Source organism: Gambusia affinis, linkage group LG11 (assembly GCF_019740435.1).
Source record: "Gambusia affinis linkage group LG11, SWU_Gaff_1.0, whole genome shotgun sequence".
Taxonomy (NCBI): Eukaryota; Metazoa; Chordata; class Actinopteri; order Cyprinodontiformes; family Poeciliidae; genus Gambusia; species Gambusia affinis.
Window position 1 is genome coordinate 6,596,621 of NC_057878.1, and position 26,323 is coordinate 6,622,943.

Genomic DNA, 26,323 nt, shown 5'->3' on the forward strand with positions numbered 1-26,323 from the left:
GTCCATCTATTTACGATCGCAGAGCCGCCGGATGGTTTTGGCTTCTTTTGCGGAAGTGATTATTTTTCCACCATGCTATATTTTGTACATTGTTTCGCACATGTTCTATTGGTGTCACGTAGCTTTTGAAAGTGGTTCATAAGCAGAGTGAAGTGTGACGCTGTAGAGATTAACTGGAGCAATTTTGGTTAATTTGTCGAGACATTGTGCAACATCTGACATGAATGTCTGCAAGCAGTCGTTTATTTCTAAAAAAATAAAAAGAGGAAGAAAGATAACACAGACACACACTGGGGTCTACTATGTAGCTAGCTGAAGACAGAGGGGAAACACATCTCAGAGCTGGAGGATATGAGTGCGTGTGTGTTCATGTCAATCCCTTTTCCCCGAGACTGTTCAGATGAACCTGTTTTCCATCTGATCGTCTTTATTTGGTTATCACATGAGAGCAAAGTGCTAAAGGAGTTGTTTTCCTGTGCGGTGAACAAAAACCTACGCCAACATGTAAACAATGTGGTTATTTGATAATGTTCTCTTTGTCATCAATTGTCTCTCGTTTAGTCTTCAAGGGTTGTCTTTCACAGTGGCCCACGCCCGAACATAAGATGAAGTAAATGTTGATTATATAATCTGCTCTCGGGGTAAACACGGGTCGCTGCTGGCTGATATTACGTCAAATAATTGCAGCGACGCTCTGAAGAAGGGGTTACAATGCCTTGAATGTGGTGGTCTTTAACATTAAAAGGTAATGCAGAATGTTTTCCTTGCATTCCTGCCTGTCGAGCATTCGAGCATGCGCATAAGAAGCCAAGCTTTAGCCTTATTTGGATATGTTAATGAGCAGCTGCCGACAGCCAATGAGAAGCGAGTGTACCTCCACGTGACTGTGAAAGAGCGCTCACGAGGCGGAGTCAGGCACGGACCTTCAGTTAAAACCAGTGGAGGAGGTAGAGCGCATTCAGTGTAGGGAGAAGCAGGGACTCACTCAGAGGGAAAGTTTGTTACTATGAAACTTAGGAATATTTACAAAATATATACAAAATTATCAAAATCCCTCGTGCATCAATAACTTGCCCCAAGGGTGCCAGGTTTTAGGCTTAGTTTTTCCGGAATGGGCTTCTATACTCACTATTCTTACACTTTTTTGAAAGAATGTGTGAGACAGACAGTTAGCCAGCCAGCTAGCTAACTAGCTAGCTGAGAGGTGAGACAGGCGGCAGGAGAACAAAAGATTTTTTTTGCGTTTTGGCCGGTTGTACTGACACCAAGTCCATGCAGAACGCGTCATTACCATCACAATGCCCGTTTTACTTTTTCTGATAGACACGTCCGCTTCAATGAACCAGCGCACCCATCTGGGCACTACCTATCTGGACATAGCAAAAGGCGCTGTTGAGACTTTTATGAAGGTACTGTAACAACGGGACATATTGATATATCGGGAGATCCCGAGCGAGGGGGGAAATCGCAGTTCAGCTCGTCATTGTACTGTTGCAAAGCTCGCCTGTCAAAGCTGATCTCTCGTTAACCGTACATAATTCTTCTACTATTTCCACAGCTCAGAGGGAGAGATCCGGCGAGCCGAGGGGACCGGTATATGTTGGTAAATTTTGAGGACGCTCCGTTCGGGATAAAGGTAGAAATTTGCTTTCGGGTCATGTCCAGCTTTACATCTGTCCTCCCCACCGCTTCACCACGTTGTGATCACTGTGTCAGTCGTGTAGAGAAAATCTTCAGGAGGAGCTTTCATACCCCTTTTAAAACATGGCCGACATTTTGTTTCAGTGAGAGCAGCAAGGAACTCTGGGTGTTATTTATACAGCGAGGTAATATCTGAGAGGGGGGGGAGTGAGGAGGAAGAGGAGGGAGTGATAGACTCGTAGCCTACTTTACTTGTTTAAAGAAAATTGCCACTTTTGATTCCAAGCCGGTTGCACAACTCTTGTGAAAAAATGGATCAAACTGTAGGGCTGTCAAAGTGTTGCTTTTCATGCATTTCTTAACAGATTTATTTTTTTTTAAATAAATGTTTTTGTAACAGTTTCACAGAAATTCACAACCAATCAAAGCCGTACCAATACAGTCCAGTCAAAAAGACAAATTAGGTTTAATGACAATTTATCTTAAATCTAATGCATTTTAGACTGATTAGTTTTATAATGTCACTTTGTAAAAAGTTACCCATCTAAAGAGACCATCCATTTCCCTGGGATAGTTTTCTTTCTTTTCTGCAATCCTTCCTCCCGAGCAAGCATGTGGCGACAGTGGAATGGAACAACTTCTTTTTTAACCATAAGAAAAACCTCCATATTAGATGTGAGTGGCCATCTGCTACGATCAATGGAAGGCTCAATAAGACTGAAAGCAACCACAGAAAAAAAAGTAAAAGTACACCAGTTTAATAGCAGAAGTGGCTTTTAGTGGTTCTGCCTGGGAAAGAAAAAAAAAATACTGAAACCTATTTACAGGATAAAAAACAGCATTAAGACAGTTATTTATGCCATTTAATCTCTAAAACGTTGTTTAATATTTAAGAGACCTGCTTCTCAAAAGATAAGTAAATACAATTTATCATAAGAGTTAAGTGAGAATATCAAATAAAAGCAGGAAACATTAGCAATAACACATTAAGTGCCTAAAATTTTGTTAAAACTCCTGCTGGGTTAAACTGTGCAACTTTAGGTGCTGTTGTATTTATTTCTAAGTGGAAGTAATATTTATTCCAAGTTCTTTGCTTACTGGAAAAACACCAAATGTAACAAATCTGTCAGCATAAACCTTACTTCCTCACTAAATGTAATGGTAGAGAACTAGTTATTGAGTTGTAAATGAAAATATGCCAAAGCAATAGTGTGTGTGAGGAAAGTGGAGCCCATTTAATTAGAGAGTATAAAGTTTAACTGCGAGTAAGAAGTTGATAGCAATAGTAAATAAATGCAAACAGCACTTATGAAAGTAATAGTATAGTCAGTATAGGTAAGAGTGTGGCTTCAGCAATGTCTTAATTTATTTTAATTTTATTTTTTTACTTTAAAATTGTGTCTATAAAAGAAATAAATTTTTTGTTTGTTTTGGAGGTTTTTTTAAGATGAGTGAACACGTTTATTTTTTTTTTTGCAATTAGTACTAAACTGAGGTGTGAAATGTGACTCGGTAAATCTTAAATCCAATATTGGGGCAACTGTTTGTGCAGTTTCTTTTCATCAGCATAGAGATGGAGAGACGCATCTTCAACTGTTTTGGAAATTGCAGAAGGAAAAAGAAAAACAAACTAACCTAATGCAAATGCTTTGGGGCGCGCCTTTTTGTGACATTCGTGTTACAGGAGGGAAGACCACTGTTTGAATCCTGAAAGAGAATTACATTTTTTAAATTATTTTGATGGCTTCGTCCGAAAGGTTAATCGCAATCTCTTTGTTTGTTTCCAAAGGCCGGATGGAAAGAGAGCCATGCCACTTTCATGACAGAGCTGAGGAACCTCCAAGCAACCGGACTCACAACATTTGGCCAGTCCTTGAGGACAGCCTTTGATTTACTAAATCTCAATAGATTAGTCACTGGGATAGACAACTATGGCCAGGTACGTAGCCTCTGGAGACAACGAGAGGAATCAAAAGTTCATGTGCAAAAAGCCCATTCACCAGCTCATCCCCCCACCCTCAAGTCCACAGCCTCACCCCAATAGTGCAAGCATCAACAACACGCATACCCTGCTGCCACACATTCACAGTCGAATAACACACCAGCTGCTTAGTTGCAGAGAAAGGGAAGTAACTTATATATATATATATATATATATATTTCTTTTACATCTGTTTCTTTCACCGTTGATAAGGTGTTATATTTTCATTTGGAGTCCCCAATCCGTTTTTGGAGCTGTTCGTTTTGTCAAGGCCCAGCAAACATCTTCAAATTATTTAAAATAAGAATTGGAGCACAAGTTGGAAGTCTTATTTGATTTTAGAAAACAAACAAACTAAAAAACAGTGTTTCCGATCTTGTCCTTTTGGAAGAGACAGTCGAGTTCAGGTTTCAGCCATGCAATCTTGGGAAAAACGTTGGCGTAGATGTTCAAGAGCAAACCAGAATTAACCAACTCCATCATAAACTGGGAACTGCTTGAACGCCGGCGGCGCAGTCCGCAGCGAAATGTGTTTCACGTTGCTGATCCCGAAAGGGAAGCACAGACTCCAAAAAACCGACGCTTTCAAGTTTGGCTGAAATTTTCACACACGTGATCGTCTCCTGGAAGGCGCCTTATTACGGTCACAGGAGGATAAGGTTAGGCTGTTTTTGTCACAGCGATGGCGAGTGTGCTTGAAGGAGTCCAGGTGGAGTTTTGAAACTGAGGAACTCAGTGGCACTTCTCAAGCGTAGAGGCGATGGGCTGCCTTTTCTGCTCTCAGCGGCTCTGTCCTCAGTGGGGTGAGGAGAAAATACGGGCAACATATTTGGAGTTAAATAAGTCGAGCTATATTAATATTTTTTGTCTGATTCTAAACCTTGCATGGAAAAAAAGACACGCTGCCTTTCCTGGCTGGTGAATTAGATTTCTTTGTTTTGTTTTACTTTCAAGTCGATGAACTTTCTAAGCTGCTTATCCAGAGTTTTAAGCACGTTTTTTCTAAGGATTTATGCTCTAATCCATTTGTAAACGAATATTCATACCATTTTTTTTAATATATGCTGTTTATACAGCACCAAATTCTTATTCAGTATTGGAGAACTTGATTTGTCCCAATTAGCTTAAAATCAACGCAGTACATGCTCATATAATCCAGTCATGAAGTCAGATTTAGGATGATGCTAATCCCGAAACGATTACTCATTTAGAGCTCATGTGGTGACAGTAGGAAGAAACAAATCATTTGTAAACTGGAAGAAGCCTCCAGGGTTTTCACATTTAGTCTGAAGTGTTTATTACTTTTCTTTACAATAATCCATAATAATCCATCTTAAAACAAATCGCAAAGTATTCACCCACAAAGGAGAGCGCCACAATTCAAGCAGAAACAACAGCGGTCTTGCTAGTGGAAATGACAGACGTGTCTCTTAAGACGTCGGAACTGGAGAGCGGACTCGACTCCCGGCTTCGAGCCCAAATCCTCATCAAGCCAACAAAATCTGGAAGTCATTCAGCTCTGCAGCCTGAGCTTCAGCTGACATCACCCGTCTAAGATGAGCTGCAGTTCCTCAAAGTAAAGCATTGGGAAGAGGGGGGGGAAATGGGAAGCGAGGCGTTTTACAGTTTTAGCTTTAGCCCGCTGCCTTCCTGTCAGATCTCCTTAAACACGCGTCGAAATCTTCTTTCATCGCAACACTTGCCATGCGGTGCTTCGTAGAGATCATAGAGGATCTACTTTGATGGCATCATTAGAGAGAACAGCAAAGCAGGTCACAGGATATTCAACACCTCACCATGTAATACTTTTACAGTGAACTGGCCAGCTTTAAAAACTTGGAACTTCGCTTTTTGAGTCGTTCTCGGCTTCATAGACAGTTCCAGTCACATAAATTTGGACTCTTTGCGTCTGTAGAGTAATTTTTTTAACATCTGTTTTTCCTTCATGGAGATGAGTGCTGAGGATGAATCTGAAACATTTCCTGTGTTTATAGCCGAAGGAAGCCTTCCACTTGGTGTAACGCGCTCGAACGCACGGCGCACATTAGACGCGCCGCTGGAGTTTGAATATCGTTCTGGCCGGGGCTGCGGGCGCGCATTCCAGTGAACGCAAACAGTAGAAACCAAGGTCAGGGTTAGTGTGTTCTGCACCTGTCTGTGGTGACCTCTAACGACCGGTTGGTGTGACTGTAATTATAATTTAATAACCGCCTCCCTCTTCTCTGCCTTTTTGCTACTTAAGGAGGTCATTTGTTAAACAGATGGCTCACTGCCACCGCAGCCACTATTGGTTTATTATGTCCATTAGAAAAGAAGTCGCTTATTAAGAGGCTGTAATTACACTCGGATGAACTAAGAGGGATCTGTTTCATATGTTTTAAAAAGGTAGATCATTCACTAATATTTCCTTTTTTATAACCAGGCAGTGGGGAAGCTTCACCTTGCTTGTTTTCGTCCGTTTAACACCCACAGATCCAAATGTATAAGTCATTGTGTGCACTGTTTGTCTTCTATGGTCTGTATAGCTACTGATTGTGTTGGTATTCATATCTTCAGCTTTTTAAAAAAAAAAGATTAATTGTTGTTTCCTGTAGGAAAGCTTCTTTTATTTTGTTTTCATGAAACAAAACTGCTGTTGAGCAGAGTGTGAGATTAAATGAGAGCAAGACAGAGGCAGGTTTTAGATATAAAATCTGCTTCAATCTTGTTTAAATGCGGACTCGAATGCATTGCTTTTGAACTTTCACATTTTTTCATGTTACAATCACATTTGAGTGTGATTTACTTGAATTTTTTTTTTTTTGGGTTTGATAGATTTTTTTGCAGTTGGATAAATGTCTGGATTTGGACTTAAACATTAATGGTCCAATTCAGGGATGCACAATGTAGCAACACTCACATTGGCATCGATATTATTCATTTTTTTTAACATATTTATAACTGTTGCCGATATCAACAACTGATATTTATTCTCTTTTTTTTTTTGCCCTTTGGTTTTGGAGTGGGAAGTGGAGGAGCTTGGTTATGCGGTACCATATTTTCCAGACTATAAGGTGCACTTAAAAGCCTTTAATTTTTAATTTTTATTTTTTCCAACAACAACTCACCTTATTTATTGTTCTAGAGTAAAACAGCCCCCTCTAGTGTATTAAAGCATATATTTTTTTGACTGTGCTTCAAGTGTCTTGCTGCACTTAATTCACCCAGGGGCCCTGCCAGAAATCTTGGGCCCCATGGCAAAAAATTAGATGGGGGGGGGGCATCTAATTTACAATTAACAGCAGCTGCTGTTAAAATTTATTGAGTCCATTTGACCCATCAAAAGCGTCACAATTTTAAAGGCCTGCAGCTGCCTTGTTTTCTTTGGTCCAACACTGATACCAGCACAATATTCACTGCTCATGAATTTTACATGCAACAGTCTGCATACAGTATGCAAGTAGGTTGCTTAAATTTTTTTCTATTATTTTTAATGTCTCTCCCTATGAGCAACAGTCATAGACAACATGCAAAATATACATGAAGCAATCCAGACTTCTCAACAAAAAAAAAAATGCTATGTAGTTGCATTGTATTCAAGCTGCAGTACATAACTTTAATAAAAAATATGTTTTCTCCACATTGGTTAAAGCTGGCACCATGTCGTGCCAGTTTGTTATGAGACAGATAATCTGTGAAAACAATCAAACTCCTCCACCTCCTCCCTGAGCTGCTATTACTGGCTATAGTAATGCGACGTTCCAGACAAAACAACCAGTCAGAACCAGGACAAAACACTTCCCCTGCCTTAGCTGTTTAATTTTAAATGATTGGCAGAGCGAAGCCAAACTCATCCACCTCTTAAAAATCAGCCATTGTCCCCTTTTGCTCAGCCGTAAGAGAAGATCGTCGACTTTGTTTCACAAGCATTTGTTCGGCGTGTTTCAGTAAAATAAGATTGGAACATTAAATATGCATTGTGAAACACTGTCCGTTCTAAGAAAAAACAACAACCATGTAAGCAGCATGTCAAACTTTTAAAGATTGGCGATCAACCAGAAAACTGCAATCGGTGCACACCTAGCTACAATGTAGCTGACCGCCATCGGCGTGTGAATGGGTGATTGTAGTGTCAGCGTGAAGTACTGTAGAGTCATCAAGATTAGGTGGACCTCTTCACAAATACAGACCATTTACCAGAAAATCCAGTTTGGGATTTTGAAAGCCCTGCATCCCCCCCCCCTTTTGGGGTTTGTGCACTACTTTTGTTTTGCCTTATCAAGTGATAAAATCTTTTTTTTTAAAACATCCTAATTTAACCCTCCTGTTGTGTTGCGGGTCAAATTGACCCGTCTTTAAAGTTTTTTGTTTTTGTTTTTTTAATAGTTGAAAGTATAATTTTTTTTGCATGAAACTTTTTCTATTTGTCTTAATAGGTAGACGTTGAGTATAAATTGAAAATTTATTCATTTTACACATCTTTTCTGTTCCCGTGGACAAACTCCCCCCACACTGAGTGACACTCAGCAGAAGTGGAGGAAAACATAAATACTCTGCATGACTCATTTATCTTGATTTTAATCAGTGAGTCAATTTGACCCACTGATTACGTTCAGTGTCAAGTGAACTCAGTGAACTGTGTCAAGTTCAATTATAAAGATCACCCCTTGAAAAAAAATTCAAAATGTAATATAAAAAAATCTACAAAAAAATCGATTTCTAGGATAATTATAGTTTTTTTGTGTCTGTTTTTTCAGTGGAAAATTTAGTAAATGGGTATATTCTTGTCATTGATCCTTTATTTGTGAGAAATAAAAAAACATCATTGGACAAATATTGATTGAAATGGTTAGTATTACAGCGTTCAAAGGGACAAATCCTTCTGCAAGCCACTGCAAGGGGAACACGAGTCTTTTTCACAAGCAGAGACTGAACCAGGGGGATCTTTTTTTTTCTTTTTTCTTTTTTTGAGCAGTCAAACCTGACATGTTGCATCAGCACTCTGACACCAATCATTTCTGTTCTTCTTCAAGCTCAATTTCCCCCAGCAGCTGTAAATCAAAGCCTAACAGAATGGATTTGTCAGCTTTGTGTTTCAAGCATTTTTGCTTTACCCCCTTTTTTTTTTGTGTTTTTTTTTTTTTTTAGTTTTGTTTAATCTGAATGTTCATAAACTCCCTGAAGTTGTAAGATGTTCAGTGATCCTTAAAGAGCTCCAGAGGACAATAACAAAGGGGACTGAGCCTGCAGTGGGAGTTGAAATTGCTCCGGAGTGACTCTGTCTGCAGTAACAAAGAGTCCTCCAGGTTGCCAGGCATCTGCGGTGACTCTACCCCTGGGAGAAGAAGAAGAGGGGATTTAGGAGGTAAAGCGGGTAATCCTGACACTGATCAGTTTCCATATGGGGGCCAATCAGAGAGCAGAAGACAGGGACGCAGTGAAAGTGATGACTGGTTCTTACCTGATTATTAAGCCAAGGCATTTGTTTGTTTGTTTGTTTGTTTTTTTATCAGTATCTAATGAAAATCTGTTATCCATATGAACTCATTTATACCTGCTAAATCTGTTGTTAAATACCAGTAAATGTAAAAAAAAATAAATAAAAATGTTTTGCATATGCAAACATTGAAGCAGCAGCAGCAGGAGGAGGAGGAGGGAGAACCCAAGCTCGTGTTCTGTTCTGAGTTTATTGAGGCCCATTATGATCTAAACAGAAAAACACCCAGCAGCTATTAAAGCCCAGGGAGCAGATGTGACACGATTGAAATCAAAACTTGTTTGGCCATTTAGACCCATTGCTGACTCATTAGCATGCCAAGAAAGTTCCCATTATGAAAGGATTTTGGGGGGGGGGGGCAGAAATGCAGAAATAACTAGGTTGTCATGGATACCTCCAGAAGAGCAGATTTTGGTCGTCTCGTGCTCTGTTTGCTTTGGGTTCCACAAACAGATCCGACATTCAGCGGAGGACGCGGCCCACAGGTAGAGTCCAGACCGAGCGGTTCCTCTTCCATTAATAATCGCTCCGCCGCCGGTACAGGACGGCCTTTGTGAAGTCTGTGCGACTGCAGCGAGCCGCTGCTGCTGTTTGCTGACAGAACCTGTCAGGCTGCATTGAAGGTTTCATGTCGTTGACTCGTGGCGTGATCCCGAGGCCCCGGCGGAGATACCGTAGTGATAAGTGCAGTCCTGCTCTGGTTTTGTGCTCTCTATGGAGTGCTAGGATCTAGCAGAAAAGAGCTTTCAATATGCTGCTGTTTTTGGAGGATGGAGGGGACACGAAATGGAAACGTAGCGAAATGCAATTCAGACTCAGATTAAACTACATTTACCAGCTTCAGTAAAGGTGAACTCAACGCCATTAAATGGATCTCCTAAGTAATTCTGGCAATGGTTAACTGTTGCCAGCTTTGTCCCTGTATTTAGTGACTTTTCAGACAAAAAAAGCGGCTTTGACCAGAATCGGCAGGTCAGGCTCCTTAAAGATCGGCCAGGAACTGAATCTGTGCATTTTTAATCAAGAGACTGAAGATTTTTTTTTTTTTTGCAAGCTCAGTCAGATTTCTTGAGTATTTATCACCATCAGTTTTCAAATGTTGTCACAAATTCTCAATAGGCTCTAGGTCTGGACTTTGACTAGGACATTTTATCAATCAATCAATCAAATTTTATTTGTATAGCACATTTCAGCAGCAAGGCATTTCAAAGTGCTTTACATCAAATCAAACGCAAAAACACAATGCAACATAGAATCAACAATCAAAACACAACATTAAGTCAGGTTTCGTCAATAAATTTGTAATTGATTACATTTCAAATACAATCCTAAACAGGTTGGTTTTTGGTTGAGATTTTAAAGGAAGTCAGGAACACACATATGTCTTGATCTAAACCATTCCATTGTAGTTCTCGTTGTTTTTGTCACTAGTTCTCGTTGTTTTTGTCACTAGTTCTCGTTGTTTTTGTCACTAGTTCTCGTTGTTTTTGTCACCAGTTCTCGTTGTTTTTGTCACTAGTTCCCGTTGTTTTTGTCACCAGTTCTCGTTGTTTTTGTCACTAGTTCCCGTTGTTTTTGTCACCAGTTCTCGTTGTTTTTGTCACCAGTTCTCGTTGTTTTTGTCACTAGTTCCCGTTGTTTTTGTCACCAGTTCTCGTTGTTTTTGTCACTAGTTCCCGTTGTTTTTGTCACTAGTTCTCGTCGTTTTTGTCACTAGTTCCCGTTGTGTGTTCGTCTTGGTTTATAGTGATGAGCAGCTTTTGTTCCAGGATCTCTCTATATTTAGCTCCATCCATCTTCTCATCCACTCTGAACTACTAATTATGTGACTTCTGGCTGCTCTGGATTTAATTTAGGGGCATCTCACTGACTACAAACACCTGTCTGAACCTTTGGATTTTCATCTGTAACAAGTGAAAAAAAACAAGCATTTCCTTCCCACTTTATAGTTGAGCTCCGCTTTGCGTCACAAAGTGGTAGTAAAATTCATAGAGGTCTGTGATTGTAACAAATCTTTGCGAGGCGCTCTAGTTGTCGCTTCATGCTGCTTATTGGTCCTTTTCTTCCTGCTCTTTTTAAGGATTTTCCTGCATCTTTTCTCGTTACAGGGGAGGAATCCTTTCTTCCTTGAGCCTGCCATCATAATTGCAATCAGCGATGGCAACAAGTTGACCGGCGGCAGCGGCGTGCAAGACGAGGTCAGTGGACGTCTATAATCGGCATCTGAGAGAATCTCAGAGGCAGAAATTAGCATGCGGTCTCTTTTGATCAAAGCATCTTTGATCAGGGTTGTTTTTATGGTCATCAGAATCAATTTTCTATTTAAAATTGAACAAAATTGCAAAATGAATGGGAAATAATTCAGCTTTTTGATTTTTTTTTTTATTTTTTTTTTTTATGAAAAATGGAAAAAAACAGAGCAGGTGCTCAAAATGTGGAACTTCTCTGTAGCTCTTTTTCTACACCAGGGGTTTTCAAAGTATGAAAGGGTGAGCCCCCCTTCAAGGAGCTTAAGGCCTGCTGCCCCCCCCCCGTGGAGGGGGGCGGAGGGGGGTGGAGTTCTAAAAAATCCACCTTCAGCCCTGCTCTGGCCAAAACCAGTGATGTCATAGTTACTTTGAAAAAGTAACTATGAAAACTCCTTGAAAAAGTAACTTAGTTATATTACTGATTACTTGACTTGGAAAGTAACTAAGTTACTTTCCAAGTCAAGTAGTAACTAACTGCAGGAAAGTAACTAACTGCAGGATTAAGTAACTTTTTAGTTACTTTCAGCAGCTGCTAACAACAACGCTCTGCCTCCTGTGAAAATCACATTGAGCTTTGCCAATACTTAATTGTAAGTTATTTTATAATGGTAACATCAACAATGTGTCTCCACTGATAAGGTTGAACTGAAGAGGAGATTGTACAAAAAATAAAAAACATGAGTAATTTGTGTGGTCCACTGTTGTCTGGAAAACTCTAAGAAGAATTTTAAAGCCCCCCTCCCCCCAGCCTCCAGATTCTGCGTTACGCCCCTGAGTTTGATGTCGCAGCACACAGATCTCCTCCTGCAGCTCCACAGCTCCGATGGCTGCGACACTTACCGTAATATTAATAATTATAACGGTGCTAACTTGCCATTATAACTATTGCCAACTACGGACACGTTTATTCGTGGCTGTTTTCACGTTTATTGCGCTGTTTATATTGGTCTCGATGTTTGCAGTTTTCTGGAGCGCAACGTGAAGCTCGATGTCATTGAGAGGTAATAAATTAACTTGACATTAACAAAGACTCAGCGGGACGGATCATCTGAGAAATGATGAAGACGGAGAGACTGACTAAAACTACCTTAATGACGGACAAATTCTGGGATTTATTATGAGTCTCTGCTTATTTCCAAGCCCAAATGAGCAACTTCACGTTCAAAAACGAGCCCAAAAAGGCGCAACCCGCCGCTCATTAAATCTGCAAGCGACTTTTAAAAGATGAAGCCCAAAGCCGCTTATAATAATCGGACTTGTCGACAGAAACTCAAAATAGTTCCAGTTTTTCCACCAACAAAATGCGCATCTCCCTCCATTGTTTACATTTCTGTCGCATAGAGACGTCGGTCACTCGACAAGACGCGTAGAGGAAATACGATTAAATAACAAAAGAAGATAGTAACGCAAAAATGATTTTGATAAGTAACTGTAGTCTGACTACTGGATTTGAAATAAACGTTAGATTACTCGTTACTGAAAAAAGTGGTCCGGCGTCAGTAACGTTACTGACATCACTGGCCAAAACATCCTCTAAGGAAACATTTCCACTGATCCCGCTCCACGCGCACCCACAGTACCAACTTTTTCCTAAATCCACAGAGTTGATCGTGTGCGTAAAAGACGTTTCTCTCACATCAGTAGACAGCAAGCAGATAGCTTTTCCGGTTTATTTTTTTCCCTCGCACCGCGCCTCCCCTAAAGTGCTCTGGCGCCCCCCAGGGGAGGCGCGCCTCACACTTTGAAAACCGCCGTTCTACACCATTAAATTCTTAACCGATTTTCAAACAAAGTAGCAAAATTTATTCATCAGGCATCTTCAAAATTATTTCGCACAGATGGAGGAGGTCATTTTCTCAAAATGTACCGTGAAACTTTTAGCTCTCTTGCAAATTGTGGAGAAATTAGTCACGGCGATAAATGTCCAAGATAATCGTGTTTTTGTTGCCGTTAGTGTTCAAAAGTGGCAAACGTTAAAACGGTTCAGAAATCATAAGCAAGAACACGATTGAACTTCCAAATAGAGGTGGGTGGTAATTATTGGTTATTGGTATGAGGAACATTTTAATCATGAAGAGAAATACCAACAACTTGAATGACTTAATTTAGCTGATTTTTTTTTTTCCACAAAAAAATTATACAGAGATTTATATGAAAATATAATTAAATGTAATCCCTGTGCTTTTCATCAATATAATAGTAGTAGCTAATGTAACTGTTTTGAAGGAGTCAGTGTGAGAATTGGTACATTTTAGAGTTGTGTGTGGTGAAGTGTAGTTGTCATGGACCTGATAGTTAGTAATACCGTAGTTTGGATCTCAGATCCTCTGTTTAAATGATAAGAAATTAGAAATGTGCTTTTCTTTCTTTTCTTCTTTGTTTTGATAAGTGCATAAATCAGCAAGATGGACTTTAGCGTTTTCAGAACATTTTTAGTTTCAAAGCAAGTAGAGATGCTGAAATCTGTCCTGATTACTTAAAAGAAACAAAACAAAACACAGAGGAATCTCTCATCTCTCGGATCTTGGCGCGTTGTCATGTCCTCCCCTCTCTAGCTCCACCTGCCTCTGACCACCCCTCTGCCAGGGAGCGAGCTGACCAAGGAGCCTTTTCGCTGGGACCAGCGACTGTTTGCCCTGGTGTTGCGTATCCCCGGCAACGCCTCGGTGGAGCCAGAGCCGCTCGGCGGTGTCCCGCCCGACGATTCTCCCATCACACCCATGTGTGAGGTCACTGGAGGTGGGTGAAGTTCTCGTCCACGAGCTTTAACTCTGGTTAAAAGGATCTATCCGCTGAACTTGCTCATAAAAACTAGTTAGCCTGCTAGACGAGTTTTGTTGAGTCAGTGGTTGAGAGACGATTGTGTTCAAGAGGAGCGGGAGATTTTCTAAAAGCTGCTGTTTCATAGAGGCGCATTATGTTTTGACAAATGACCTCGAATGTTTGTGATGTGCCGTTTCTCTTCCGCACCTCCAGACACAATGATAGCACAACGATAAATCACTCCAAGACCCCTAAAATAACCAAGAGGCTGCCAGCGAGGACCTAATGAAGCACATCAAGCCATAGAAAAACTTTTAAACAACATTTTAAAAATATAAAATAGGCTTTTATTGTTTATTTTATACATTAAAAGGCAAATCTGCTTTTGTATTTTTTTAAATTATTTTTTCACAGCATGTGTTATGTTTGCACAGCTTTAGCATCTTTACACAGTCTGGAAAAGTATAGAAATCTTTAGAACATAAGCGTTTTTCCAGATCTGGACAATTATAGAGAAGACTATTTGTAGAAATATTTGTCTTTCCTCACTTTATTCCTTATCCCATTGCTGAACGTTCATCCGTCTCTACAGTGCCTTGCAAAAGTGTTCATTCACCTTGAAGTTATCCCCATTCTGTCATGTTAAGACCACAAACATCAACGTGTTTTAGTAGGATTTGATAGATCAACCCAGAGGTTGGGAACAATTAGGAAATTATGTGTAGTTTTCACATGTTGAGTTTGAAGTTTGGAAGTTTAGGCTATTTCAAACCAACTCATCTTAAATAAAGATTCATAAAGCTAGTTGCCTTCAGAAGTGACTAAGTTTGTGAAAAGTCTGTCGTACCAAAACAAACAAAAAACAAACATTTTCCTTCCATTTTGTGTTGGTACATCACAAAATCCCAAAGAAATCCATTTAATTTCTTTGTCATATTGAGGCAAAACAACTTGCCACCGCTAAATAAAATATTCACATTCGTGTCGTGGTACAGGCCTTAAATTTCATCCATAATGGTCTGAAAAAGCCTGAAGTCAGAGTTGGTGAAATCTACAGAAACTCTGTTCTTTCAATTTCACATTTTTATAGGCTCCATGTTGAAAGTGAGAAAAATGAACTGTACATTCATAGTCCTTTTTTTTTCTTTCTTTTTTTTTTTTTTAGTATTCGTAGTTCACACCATTTTTAAAAGTGGTTTCAAAACACCTAAATTTCCTGAGAAAAATGCATTGAATCTGTGTGAAACACTGAACCAATTCAGCCTGTGCTTCTCTTTGTTTCATATTAATCCTAACACCAGTTTACCGCGCTCTCGTTTCCTCTCCAGCGTTCTATGAACTGAAATCTGCCTCTGATTACAGGAATTAGCTCTCCCGGTGCGGGTCCGATTTCACATAAGTTCAGAAAGAACGTTAAATCAGGAACGAAACCGCTTGTAGTGTTGGGTCCCGAGTTGCCAGAGCGGCTTTTATGTCGCGCCGCTCAGCTTGTCGCAATTCGGTGAAGAGAAGTGAGCCCGAGCTGCACAGCAGAGCACCGGTGGAACATGCCGGGACAGGCTCCAAGTATTTAGAACAGTACATCAAAATAGCTGATTGTTAAACACATTCTGCTGCACAACAGATGAATCATCTGTGGGTGCCAAACAAGAAAAGGGTAATATATATATATCTATAGGGCTTTTTTTTCTTTTCTTGAAGCTGGAGAAAACGATTCGTCTTGGCAGCTGTTTTCTCCTCCAGTTAGGGAGATCACTGGGCTTCCTCTCAATACCATTTCGCTCAACATGCAACTGCTGTGTTTACAACTTTGCCCGAGGGGGGAGGATATAAACTCCGCTCAAACACTGTACGTCTTCAGTACCTCGAGCTCAAACCGGCGAGGCAGTAGCAGAGCAGTAAGAAAGTGCTTTGTTGAACTGGTGATGAAGACGAGGAAGGCTCCTCCGCCGCCGCAGCTTTTGGCCCGCATGGCAGCCGCTTTAAAGAAAATATTCACGCTTTATAGAGGCGGGCTTGTTCCTCCAGCTGGCGGGAGGAGCATGCTAGCGGCCGTTTTAAGATGAGCACAGTCAGAGAGATAACTGGGGGCGCCGCGCGGCGCTCTGAATGCAGAACATGACACGGCTCCATTGTCGGCGACGGCGTGCGACGCTCATGCCGCCTGCCTGTAACTGCTGACGGCAGAGCTGACACAAAGCCACAGGCGAGTGAAAGGGGAAGTGAATGGGTGCACAGGAGGGTCACTAAAGGTGAAGTGAGAGGTTTTACCTGATGAGGAGGTCAACTTTGATTGATCACTTAGCTTCTTTTTTGTTTGAATTGTGGCCTTGTGTGAAAACTGATGTGAAAAATGGTTTAAGAAAGATTCAAAGCTTATCATAGCACCAATTTGTCCGTATGCTCTATGGCTACACTGATAAAGCGGCCACAATTTATTTTTGATTTTGGCCAATCAGCGATCGGCCGACTCTTACATCTACAAAGGTCTAAACATCAGCCACTAGCTGCTTTTCCATTCACCATAAAATTGGAATTATGAAAATAAATTGGCTTAATAGAAACACACCGATTGGGAAAACACATTTTTTGAACGAGCGCGCGCCAAGTACAGAGGCCTCTGTCCACAACGCGGCCGTCAAAGGTTGAGCCTCAAGATCCTTTAAAAAAAAATTTTTTTTGCAATAGGATGACATCGATTTTTTTTTTAAATTTTATTTTTAGCTGCATCAAAGTTTGTGTATTTCTCAAAACTTAAATAGAAACACGCACTGACCTGTCTGGCAGCATCGCACAGTTCAGCAACAGTTGAGTTTGCCAAGTTAGATCTCAGTTCATCATTTATGTTGTTGGGCTAAGACAGTCGTGTCGTGATACAGGTCTTAAATTTCATCCATAATGGTCTGAAAAAACCTTAAGTCAGAGTTATTGACTTAATGCAGAACATGACACGGCTCCAAGATGGCTAGAAGATAGGCAGGAAGTTATTTGCTTCAAACAAAACCTCTTCCAAAGGGAAGTGAAGTGGAGAAAATCTGAAGAGCTCGTATTGTGTAATGAAGCGGTGAACCGGGAACAAGTGCTGATGTTGTGTAACTAGGCGTTAGACGGTATGAATTTGTCAAAGTGTGATGACCTTGAATCACAAGATGGTGAACAAGTTTGATTTCTGTTTCTGTCGGTATACTGGTAGTTGGAGAAACATTTACTGGGATTGCTCTGGAAAAGTTCAAGAACCATCAAACTAAGAGCTATAAGAAACTTTCCAGCGATAATCTTTGGTTATCGCTGGAATCAATCAACAAATTGATCTTGTTTCACATTGAGGTTTTTCATGGGTTAGTAATCGATGTTGCGTCTTGCGTACACTTTGTGTAATTCTATGTTTAGCTGAAAAAAACCCCCAAAAAACTAAAAAGAGACTAAATATTGTGTTAGCTTTAATCAAGCTAGCTAAAATGTCCTGTTTGAACCTTCGTAGTTTAACTTTCAACTTTTTCACGGACCTGAAGTCGAGGCTAACCTGTGTGTTCTGTGTGTTGCAGGCCGTTCCTACAGTGTTTTTTCCCAGCGCATGTTGAATCAGTGTTTGGAGTCTCTAGTGCAGAAAATCCAAAGCGGCGTGGTGATAAACTTCGAAAAGACCGGACCTGACCCCCCTCCACTAGAAGGTACGAGAAACTCTTCTGTTTTCGGTGAAATCTGTTTACGACAAAAGACGAAGAAGAAACCTCCTTGACATCTGCTGTGCTGCGTTTCTTTTGATAATAAGGCGAGAAGCTTTTTTTTTTTTTTTACCTTCTCCCACTCACCTTTTTAATCCGCTGATCCGCTGAATTCATTAGGGTAAACCTCCCAACGTCATGGTTAACCGCTAACACGCATATCAGAACTGTTCGGTCGTCTCGTTCTTCTAAAAACCTTTCTGGGTGGATTCGCCGACGGATGACCCTTTTTCTCTCTGTTTTTGAGCAGACGCTCCAGCCGAGGCGCTGAAGTCCGGGCTGCAGCCTTGGCACTGCTGTCACAAGCTCATCTACGTACGACCCAACCCTAAAACCGGCGTCCCCATCGGTCACTGGCCCATCCCTGAGGCCTTCTGGCCAGACCAGAACTCTCCAACACTAGTAAGAGATTATTTTAGAAACACAAAACATAGTATGTAGATTTTCTTTCCCCCACTAAAACATGATTTTCACTTATTTGTACATACGTCTTCATCATAAGGACTCCATACCTCTTAAGCTTTATGTGATGCTCTGTCAAACATCAATGATTTTTCCTGGGATTTTATTGGAGAACGGTTTCTAGGCTCTTTTCTAATACAAATCTAAAAGTATGAGTCATTTGTATGCAGCTTCCTTTACTTTCCTAAATAAAAACAAAAAACAGTTAAAAGGTACGGTTAATAATTTCCATCTCTAGATGTCTAAAGTTAATTGAAGCAGACCCCAAAACATTTGCATCTTCAATAATAATAATAATAATAATAATAATAATAATAAAGATAGACATTGAAAGCATTGATTTTTAAATTGTACCACTTTCAGATTTTATTATTATTACTACTACTACCACTTCACTTAACTGTTTTGTCTTGATTTGTTGCATAAAATGTTATTAAAAAAAATACACAGAATTTTGTGATCGTGACAAAATGTGGAAAGGTCCAGAGGGTGTGAATACTTTTTTTCCAGATGGGAAGTGGAATTTGTCACTTGTGCATCAGTGGTGGGAAAGTAATATAATACTTTTCCATAGTTGCTGACGTCCTAATTTTAGCAGTAGATCAAATATTCCTTAAAAACGTAAAAGTGTGTGGTGTTTTTATTCCTAAAAATAGCAATAATAATAATAATAAACTGTCGTCTGTAATGTGACACAGCCGCCCCGCTCAGCCCACCCCCAGGTCCGGTTCTCCTGTGCGGACGCTGAGCCCATGGTCATAGACAAGGTGCCCTTCGACAAGTACGAGCTGGAGCCTTCGCCGCTCACGCAGTACATTCTGGAGAGGAAATCCCCTCACACCTGCTGGCAGGTACGTCTCAGAGAGCTGCGCTCCGAGAGGAGGGTCTGATATTTCTACGAACACTACGAGACTGCTGGGAATCTTTCATTTAAGGTTTAAAATCTTATTCAAGTCCAGATGCAAATTTGCTCAAAACAGGACTGTGATTGTGCAAACTGAATGGCTAAAAGTTGTTGTTTGTGAGAAGTTTCAGACCTTATTTCAGCTGATCAGTGACAGAGTGTGTGTGTGTGTGTGCGTGTGCGTGTGCGTGTGCGTGCGTGTGTGTGTGTGTGTGAGAGCGCTGTCTTAAAGGTTGGTTGTTGCTGTTTGTTTTTCCAAAAACTCGTCCCAAAACACTGGATAATGACGGGCTGTGACTGGTCCAACTGGACACTGAGAAAGTGAAAGAATTTGAGGAGGAAACTTAGTCTGAGCTCAGTTTGCTGTCGGCTGTCATCAGCTGTCAAGCTAAGAAACTGAAGCATCCTCTTAAGAGTTATTGTGTGGGTAAAGCTATCTGCAGAAACACACGTTCCCCGAGGAAGAGAGGGGGAGGAATTCACTACCATCATCGCCAGAGTTTTTGCCAACCAGTGCATTTAGCACGGCTCTGTGGATGAATGGGAACATTTCTTCCAAATACACTAGGGGTATTATCTCTTAGTTATCCTTAAAACATGTTTCTTATTGTCAATGTAATGTGTCATGATGTTTAAAGTGGGGCAGATAAAGCAGATGTGGTGGATTAGCAGCTGGTGACGCGTTTCTGTGAAATATTGTCTCCGCCGCCCAGAAATATCTCCATCACACAGCTCTAGTGTTTTCAGATTCATTTCTACCAGAAAGCTTTCCTTCCCACAATGACTCCATGAGGACACCGAGTTACACCGTTTCATTTCCTTTGGGAATAATTAAGTATTTTTTTCCAACTGAATTGGATCTAACCAGTTCTTTGCAACAGTATAAACAAATACATTTCAATGAACTCTTGAAGCAAAATTTGCATATTCCATTGGATATTGTAAAACCAGGCCTGTCATGAACATATTCACACTTTACTATGGGATAGACCAACATAACGAGGTGCATAATTGTGGATAGAAAATGATGTACAATTTAGCACAAAAAAAAAAGAAATCCAAAAAGTGTGGTGCATTTTTATGAAACACCTGTACATATGGATGGAGATTATCCAGCAGCCATTTTCAAGCCTGGCCACAGATTCCCAACTTGTCTTCGGTCTATTTCGCAATAAGTACAAAAATCGAGTAACGCGTTAAAGTCAGGTTGGTTTTATTTGTGCAGCACATTTCAGCAAGGCAGTTCAATGTGCTTCACATGACAATTAAATCACTAAAATGGGATTTTTTTTTCATTGGTTTTCATGCAATAAGTGCATATAATATTTCAAATCAAAATCAAATCAAACTTTATTTGTATGGCACATTTCAGCAGCAAGGCATTTCAAAGTGCTTTACATCAAATCAAACACAAAAACACAATGCAACACAGAATCAACAATCAAAACACAACATCAAGTCAGATTCCGTCAATAAATTTGTAATTGATTACGTTTCAAATCCAACTCTAAACAAGTGGGTTTTTAGTTGAGATTTAAAGGAAGTCAGTGTTTCAGCTGTTTTACAGTTTTCTGGAAGTTTGTTCCAGATTTTTGCTGCTTCTCCTTGTTTGGTTCTGGTTCTGGGGATGCAGAACCAGAACCAGAACCTGAGAGTTCTGGAAGGTTGATACAACAGCAGCAAATCTTTAATGTATTGTGGTGCTAAACCATTCAGTGATTTATAAACTAACAACAGTATTTTAAACTCTATTCTTTGAGCTACAGGGAGCCAGTGGAGGGACTTTAAAACTGGTGTTATTTGCACAAAAAATTGTACTAATGCTGCAAGGATTATTCCTTTTTAATTAACTATATTTGTGCCAAAAAGTTTTTTGTTTTTTTTTTAAACATACATTTTTAAAATGTAATTTTCCATCCAATTAAATAAAATGTATAAAACCTAAAAATGAAACCGTTTTTTTATTAAAATTTTTACAGTCTAGACTGCAAAAAGAATCTTTTTGTTTCAAAGAGTCGCGTAGCTTTTGCGACTTGTTACAAATTTGTTCAAGCTAAACAGGAGGCCAAAGAAAAATAAAAAATTGGCTCTTTGGATTGCAAAGGTTTCTTTTTTGCAACACTTCTCGTGCGTTGCAAAACATTTTGATAACATTTATTATTCTTAAAAATTACGCTCTCCTTTGTGTCGGCCCATCACATAAAATCTCAATAGATTATCCTGAACGTTGTGGCTTCAACTTCAAGGGAGAAAAACGCTTCATGTGGAAATGACCGGTGTGTCACACCATTTCCTCTCTCAACGTCACGATCTGCGAAGCCGAGAGCGTAAAAACTGTCGGATGAGTCTGCTGAGAACAGAAGGCCGAGATGAGAAACTGCGGAAGCCGGAGACTGACACACACTCCTCATACATGGGGAAAAGCCAGATTGTTTTTTGTTTTGTTTTTGTTTTGTTTTGTTTTTTTTGTTGTTTTTTTTCCCCCCTGCCTGTCGGCACACCTGTCCAGAAACTGCACTGGAAAATATTGAGCAGTTCTGCTAAACCGCCAGATTTATTTACAGAAGCCTCTCACTGGCTCTGCTGTTGCCTGAATTTAAATGGACCAAAAAATAAACACGGGGAGGAAGTGAGCTTAAGCAGACACGGAGGATTGGATTTTTTATTTTTATTTTTTTTTTTTTTAAAAAGAAAATCTTCTCATTATTAAAATTTTTTTCCTGATGTGAATAGTTTTGAGCCAGATGTTCCATCTCCAGACTCCTGTCCTGTTTACCCACATTGACTTTCTTCCAGGATTTTGCTGAAACAAACATTTTTAAAGAGGATTTCTTTTAAAGAGACGGCAACCTTTTTTTTTTAATCCTGATACGTTTAAGTTACTTGTAGACATTAATATCTAGCCTCCTGGCGTCTTGGTGTTTTAATTACTATATATTTAGACTTATTCTAAACTAATATCCTTTTGTACTTCAGCCTTTTGTTTGCCGATTTGTCGCTGCTGATTTATTGATTGGTTTCCGTTTGCTTTTTGTAGGTGTTTGTAAGTAACAGTGCCAAGTACAGTGACCTGGGTCAACCTTTTGGTTATCTAAAGGCTAGCACAGCTCTCAACTGCGTCAACCTGTTTGTAATGCCCTACAACTACCCTGTCCTCCTGCCACTTCTGGGTAAGACTCGGCTCCACGCGTTGCCCTCCGGGGTTTTCATTCTTACCTCGGGAAATTTCCAAAGCGGAACTCTGGCTGAGCGTTGCACAATTTCTAAAGTCTTTAAAAATAGATGCAATAGAAACCTGCAGAGTTTAGCTGTTGCTTCGGTTTTTCATGGAATAAACACATTTAATTTCCTCAAGAGAATGACCCCAAATGTCATTTTTATTTAGATCTATTTTCCTTGTTAGACTGGGAAACTATGTGGATATATCAACATGTCATATGAGAAAATGTAGCCATCTTCTATTTGAATTGGGGGATTTTAATGTTTTTCTTCATATCAACACTTAAAAATAAGAATTAAATGATGGCTCTTTAAACATTACAACAGTTTTCCTATTGTAGATACTTATAGCAAATTATAAGAGCTCTTTATTCAAAGGGTAATATTTCTGTCTCTAATCTAGGGCTGCAACCAAAACAATTAATCAGATTTTTCATTTCACAACTTAAGCATTTCTTGTACAATATTAGAAATGCCTTAAAAGATGCCAATAAACCTTCAATTAATTGATTAATGACTAGTACTCTTTGATATTGGTTTGTGGGAAGACGAAGCAGGACAATTACTGAGTGGATGTGAAGATTAGAAGAAAATGTCAAAGTTGAATATGCAATTCTTATTTGTAAAAATATGTTTATGTTTATACAGCTATTCCAGACTAAAATAATTTGTTTTAGTTGGGAAATGTTTTTTTGTTTTTTTAAATGCATAATTAAAAGCACAAAACGAATAAGATATTCATCCCCACAATGAGTTGGTGTAAACGTCTGAGCGCTTTGGCAGCTTCATTTAGAAATACCAGTTAGAAAATGTATTCAATCCATTTTGAACAAGTTTAATAAATGAATTATGGGGTTGTGAGATACTGCTGCAGTAGTAACAACAGTGGTGTTTTACGTGTGTAACGTTGTTTCGATGTTGTACTCCTCGCAGACGACTTGATTAAAGTGCACAAGTTCAAGCCCACTCTGAAATGGCGGCAGTCCTTTGAGAACTACCTGAAGACCATGCCTCCTTATTATATCGGGGCAAGTCGATTCGGACTAATCTGAATTATTACTTCATTTTTCTACACAAAAGAAATAAATAACGTTCCCTTTCCTTTCTTTTCTTTCTTTTTTTCCCCCTGTGTTCCTCCCTCAGTCCCTCAGAAAGGCGCTGAGGATAATGGGCGCGCCGAACCTCCTGGCTGAGAACATGGAGTACGGTCTGAGCTACAGCGTCGTGTCCTACCTGAAGAAGCTCAGTCAGCAGGTTTGACGATTCAGCAGTTTTACATTCCTCTGTTACTCCTTTGCAATGACTGTTAAAAATAATTTCTTTTTTTTTTCTTTTTGCCACGTTGCCAGACAAAAATTGAGTACGACCGCCTGATCGCCTTGATCGGGAAGAAGCCCGCTCCGGAGCCTGGCATCAAGGTGCGATGGCGGGGCTGCGGCATCTCGCTGGCGCAGAGACGGGACTTCATCCAGCAGCTGCAGAGCCTCACAGGAGAGGCTCCCACTCTGCCTCTGGAGCTCAACCCCAAAGAGTTTCAGGTCTTCCACTTGGCACTGCTCAACAAAGTAAGAAAAGAAGGATAAAACACACCAGGGCTGTTTCTGTTTTCAACATCCTTTATGATTCTCCACACGTCCCTGAGTGTCCTCCCTCCTTTTGCTGGGATACAAGACAGCATTTTAAAGCTTTTTTTTTTAGTCCTGGTTGTATTTTTATCTCGCTCTCTTCTCTTTACCATCCTTTCTTACCTTGCACCTCCTCAGGGTCTGAAGCCTCAGAGCTTTAGAAATCCCTACGACATCCCACGCAGCCACTTGCTCGATCAGCTCAGCCGAATGAGGAGGAACCTGCTCAACACCACCGTCTGCACCTTACGAGGGCAGGACTCCGGTATGCAGTCTGTAGAGACGGGACTTTCATGTTACTGTAAATGCACCGATCTGAAGTTTGTGGCCAGTCTCCAGTCTTCTCTTTTAGTAAAGATTTCGCCTGATGATGCGACGTTTGGCCAATTTCTCTTCAAGAACTATAATCAGGGTGTTCGCACATCTTTAAGATGTTTAAATTCATTAGAGTTGACCCTAAATTTGTTAATCACGGTTGTATTTAATCTTGTATATTCTGTGCAACATATCTTTCTCAGCCAGACGTTTGAGTCACGCACAGACATCTTCATTACATTCTCTTGAGTTTAACTCAGTCGTAGGTAAATAACTTCGTCATCAGTTGACTGGACAATGTGTCTTTGACAATGGATCACTTCTGATGCCAACCTGTATAATGCTACATGCATTTTCTGCAGATAAAGTTTAGCACTATGATATGAAATGTGCAATTTTCTTTTGTGCATTTCTGTCATAATACAGGTCCTTAATTTCATTCATAATGTTCTTTAAAAGTCTGAAATTTGAGATGGTGGAACTTGCAGAAACCGTGTTAATCTAAAATTAGACAACATAATTTTTCAGCCATACTGTCTCAAGTGATCTCTCATTGATATTTAAATATACAAAATTCAAATTTCCAAATTAATGAGTTACAACAACATTTAATTTCCCATTTGGTTCAATAAAGTATTTTTGAATTTGTATATTCAAATTTGTGTATTTGTATATAAAGAATTTGTAAATTATTTTAGCGAATGTATATTCTTTCCCAGGCTATAAACAGTGTTTCCATCAATGTTTTTATATGCTCATTTTGAAGTATCCCATTTGAAAAGGCTGACGGAAATTTCACTAACAAGCTTTTGAGCTCAATTGATTTCTTCCTGTTTATTATAGCTGTGCACAGCATCAGCATCTGACAAAATTATACTGTTTGATTCGCTCCAAACTACTAGATGATTTGCGTTTTCTTTTTTTGCGACATTTTAAAAGTTCACCCAGAAGTCACATGACAATTGGATGTAAAAATATGAGGTTTTCAAAATATTGCCATTATGTCCAAAGAAAGCCAGAGGCTGAAAGCTTGAAATGATTAAACAGACTTTGCTTTAACATATTTAGCTTTCCCACTATCAGGCTTGCACTCTCTCACTCACCTGCAGCCTGAATGGCAGACATAATAGAAACAGATTTCTTTTACAATGACTTCTGCAATCTTAATGCTTGATCTGCGCTGGTTCATCAGTCAGTTGAATCCGTCTGATCCAAACTGATCAATTGAACTTTTTTTGTTTTTACCCTGTGCAGTCCCGGCGTGGTTTTAACAAGGATTTTTTTTGCGTGGTTTAGCTTCCCCGAACGGACAGAAACGGACTGCCGCATTTCTGAGCGCTGCTCTCCTTCCGGGCGCGGGAGGGTAGTGTCTTCCAGCTCCATTTATTAGAACCGTTGGATGAGTTTAGTTTAATTCTTCGCAATGGCGGAGCCGCGTCCGCATTGTTTGTGCAGCAGACTTTGCGTGTTATGGTCTAATTAACTGATGCATCGTTATTTATTTCCTCAAGATAAACTGCCGGCTCCTCTGTTTAGACTGTAAATGGATTAGCTCGACATTGGAAATTCTTTAGTTTTCTCTGTTCTGTATGTAACTGAGTCTAGAAAAAAAAGGTGATAACTCTTCAACATGCTGTCGGCTCCCGGTCAGAAAGACGCATTTAGTTCAGTGTCCATGAGATGATGTTAAGAAAGGATTATTTTTTTTGATTGATTTTAGTTGCCTCTGCGATGAACTCTTTGCTTAAAGTCTATAATGTCTGCCTCTGTGCACCAGTCAGGGGTGTGCATTATAACCTGTCAAATGACCGACGGGCTTCAAATTTTTCCGTCGTTTAAAAAAAATATCTGGTCAAATACGGAAAATATTCCGTTAACGCGACCTTTGGTGCAGGGTATGTACCGTTCATCTTCTGGAAAAATAAGTTTCCGACAAGCTAAAAATTGGTCATCAGACTATTCC

At 39.9% G+C, this 26,323-nt stretch overlaps 1 protein-coding gene across 1 annotated transcript in view; it reads left to right on the plus strand.

Moving 5' to 3' along the window:
• Positions 1-940: 940 nt before the first annotated feature.
• The window catches only part of ints6 (integrator complex subunit 6), a 29,335-nt gene continuing 3,952 nt past the window's right edge, over positions 941-26,323 (plus strand). Inside the window, exons 1-13 of the mRNA XM_044132785.1 lie at positions 941-1,409; positions 1,559-1,636; positions 3,431-3,580; positions 11,207-11,296; positions 13,903-14,086; positions 17,656-17,781; positions 18,086-18,237; positions 18,996-19,148; positions 22,239-22,371; positions 23,354-23,448; positions 23,564-23,674; positions 23,770-23,985; positions 24,184-24,310. Coding sequence (XP_043988720.1) covers positions 1,299-1,409; positions 1,559-1,636; positions 3,431-3,580; positions 11,207-11,296; positions 13,903-14,086; positions 17,656-17,781; positions 18,086-18,237; positions 18,996-19,148; positions 22,239-22,371; positions 23,354-23,448; positions 23,564-23,674; positions 23,770-23,985; positions 24,184-24,310 — 1,726 coding nt within the window. The 5' untranslated portion in view covers positions 941-1,298. The remainder of the gene's footprint in view (positions 1,410-1,558; positions 1,637-3,430; positions 3,581-11,206; positions 11,297-13,902; positions 14,087-17,655; positions 17,782-18,085; positions 18,238-18,995; positions 19,149-22,238; positions 22,372-23,353; positions 23,449-23,563; positions 23,675-23,769; positions 23,986-24,183; positions 24,311-26,323) is intronic.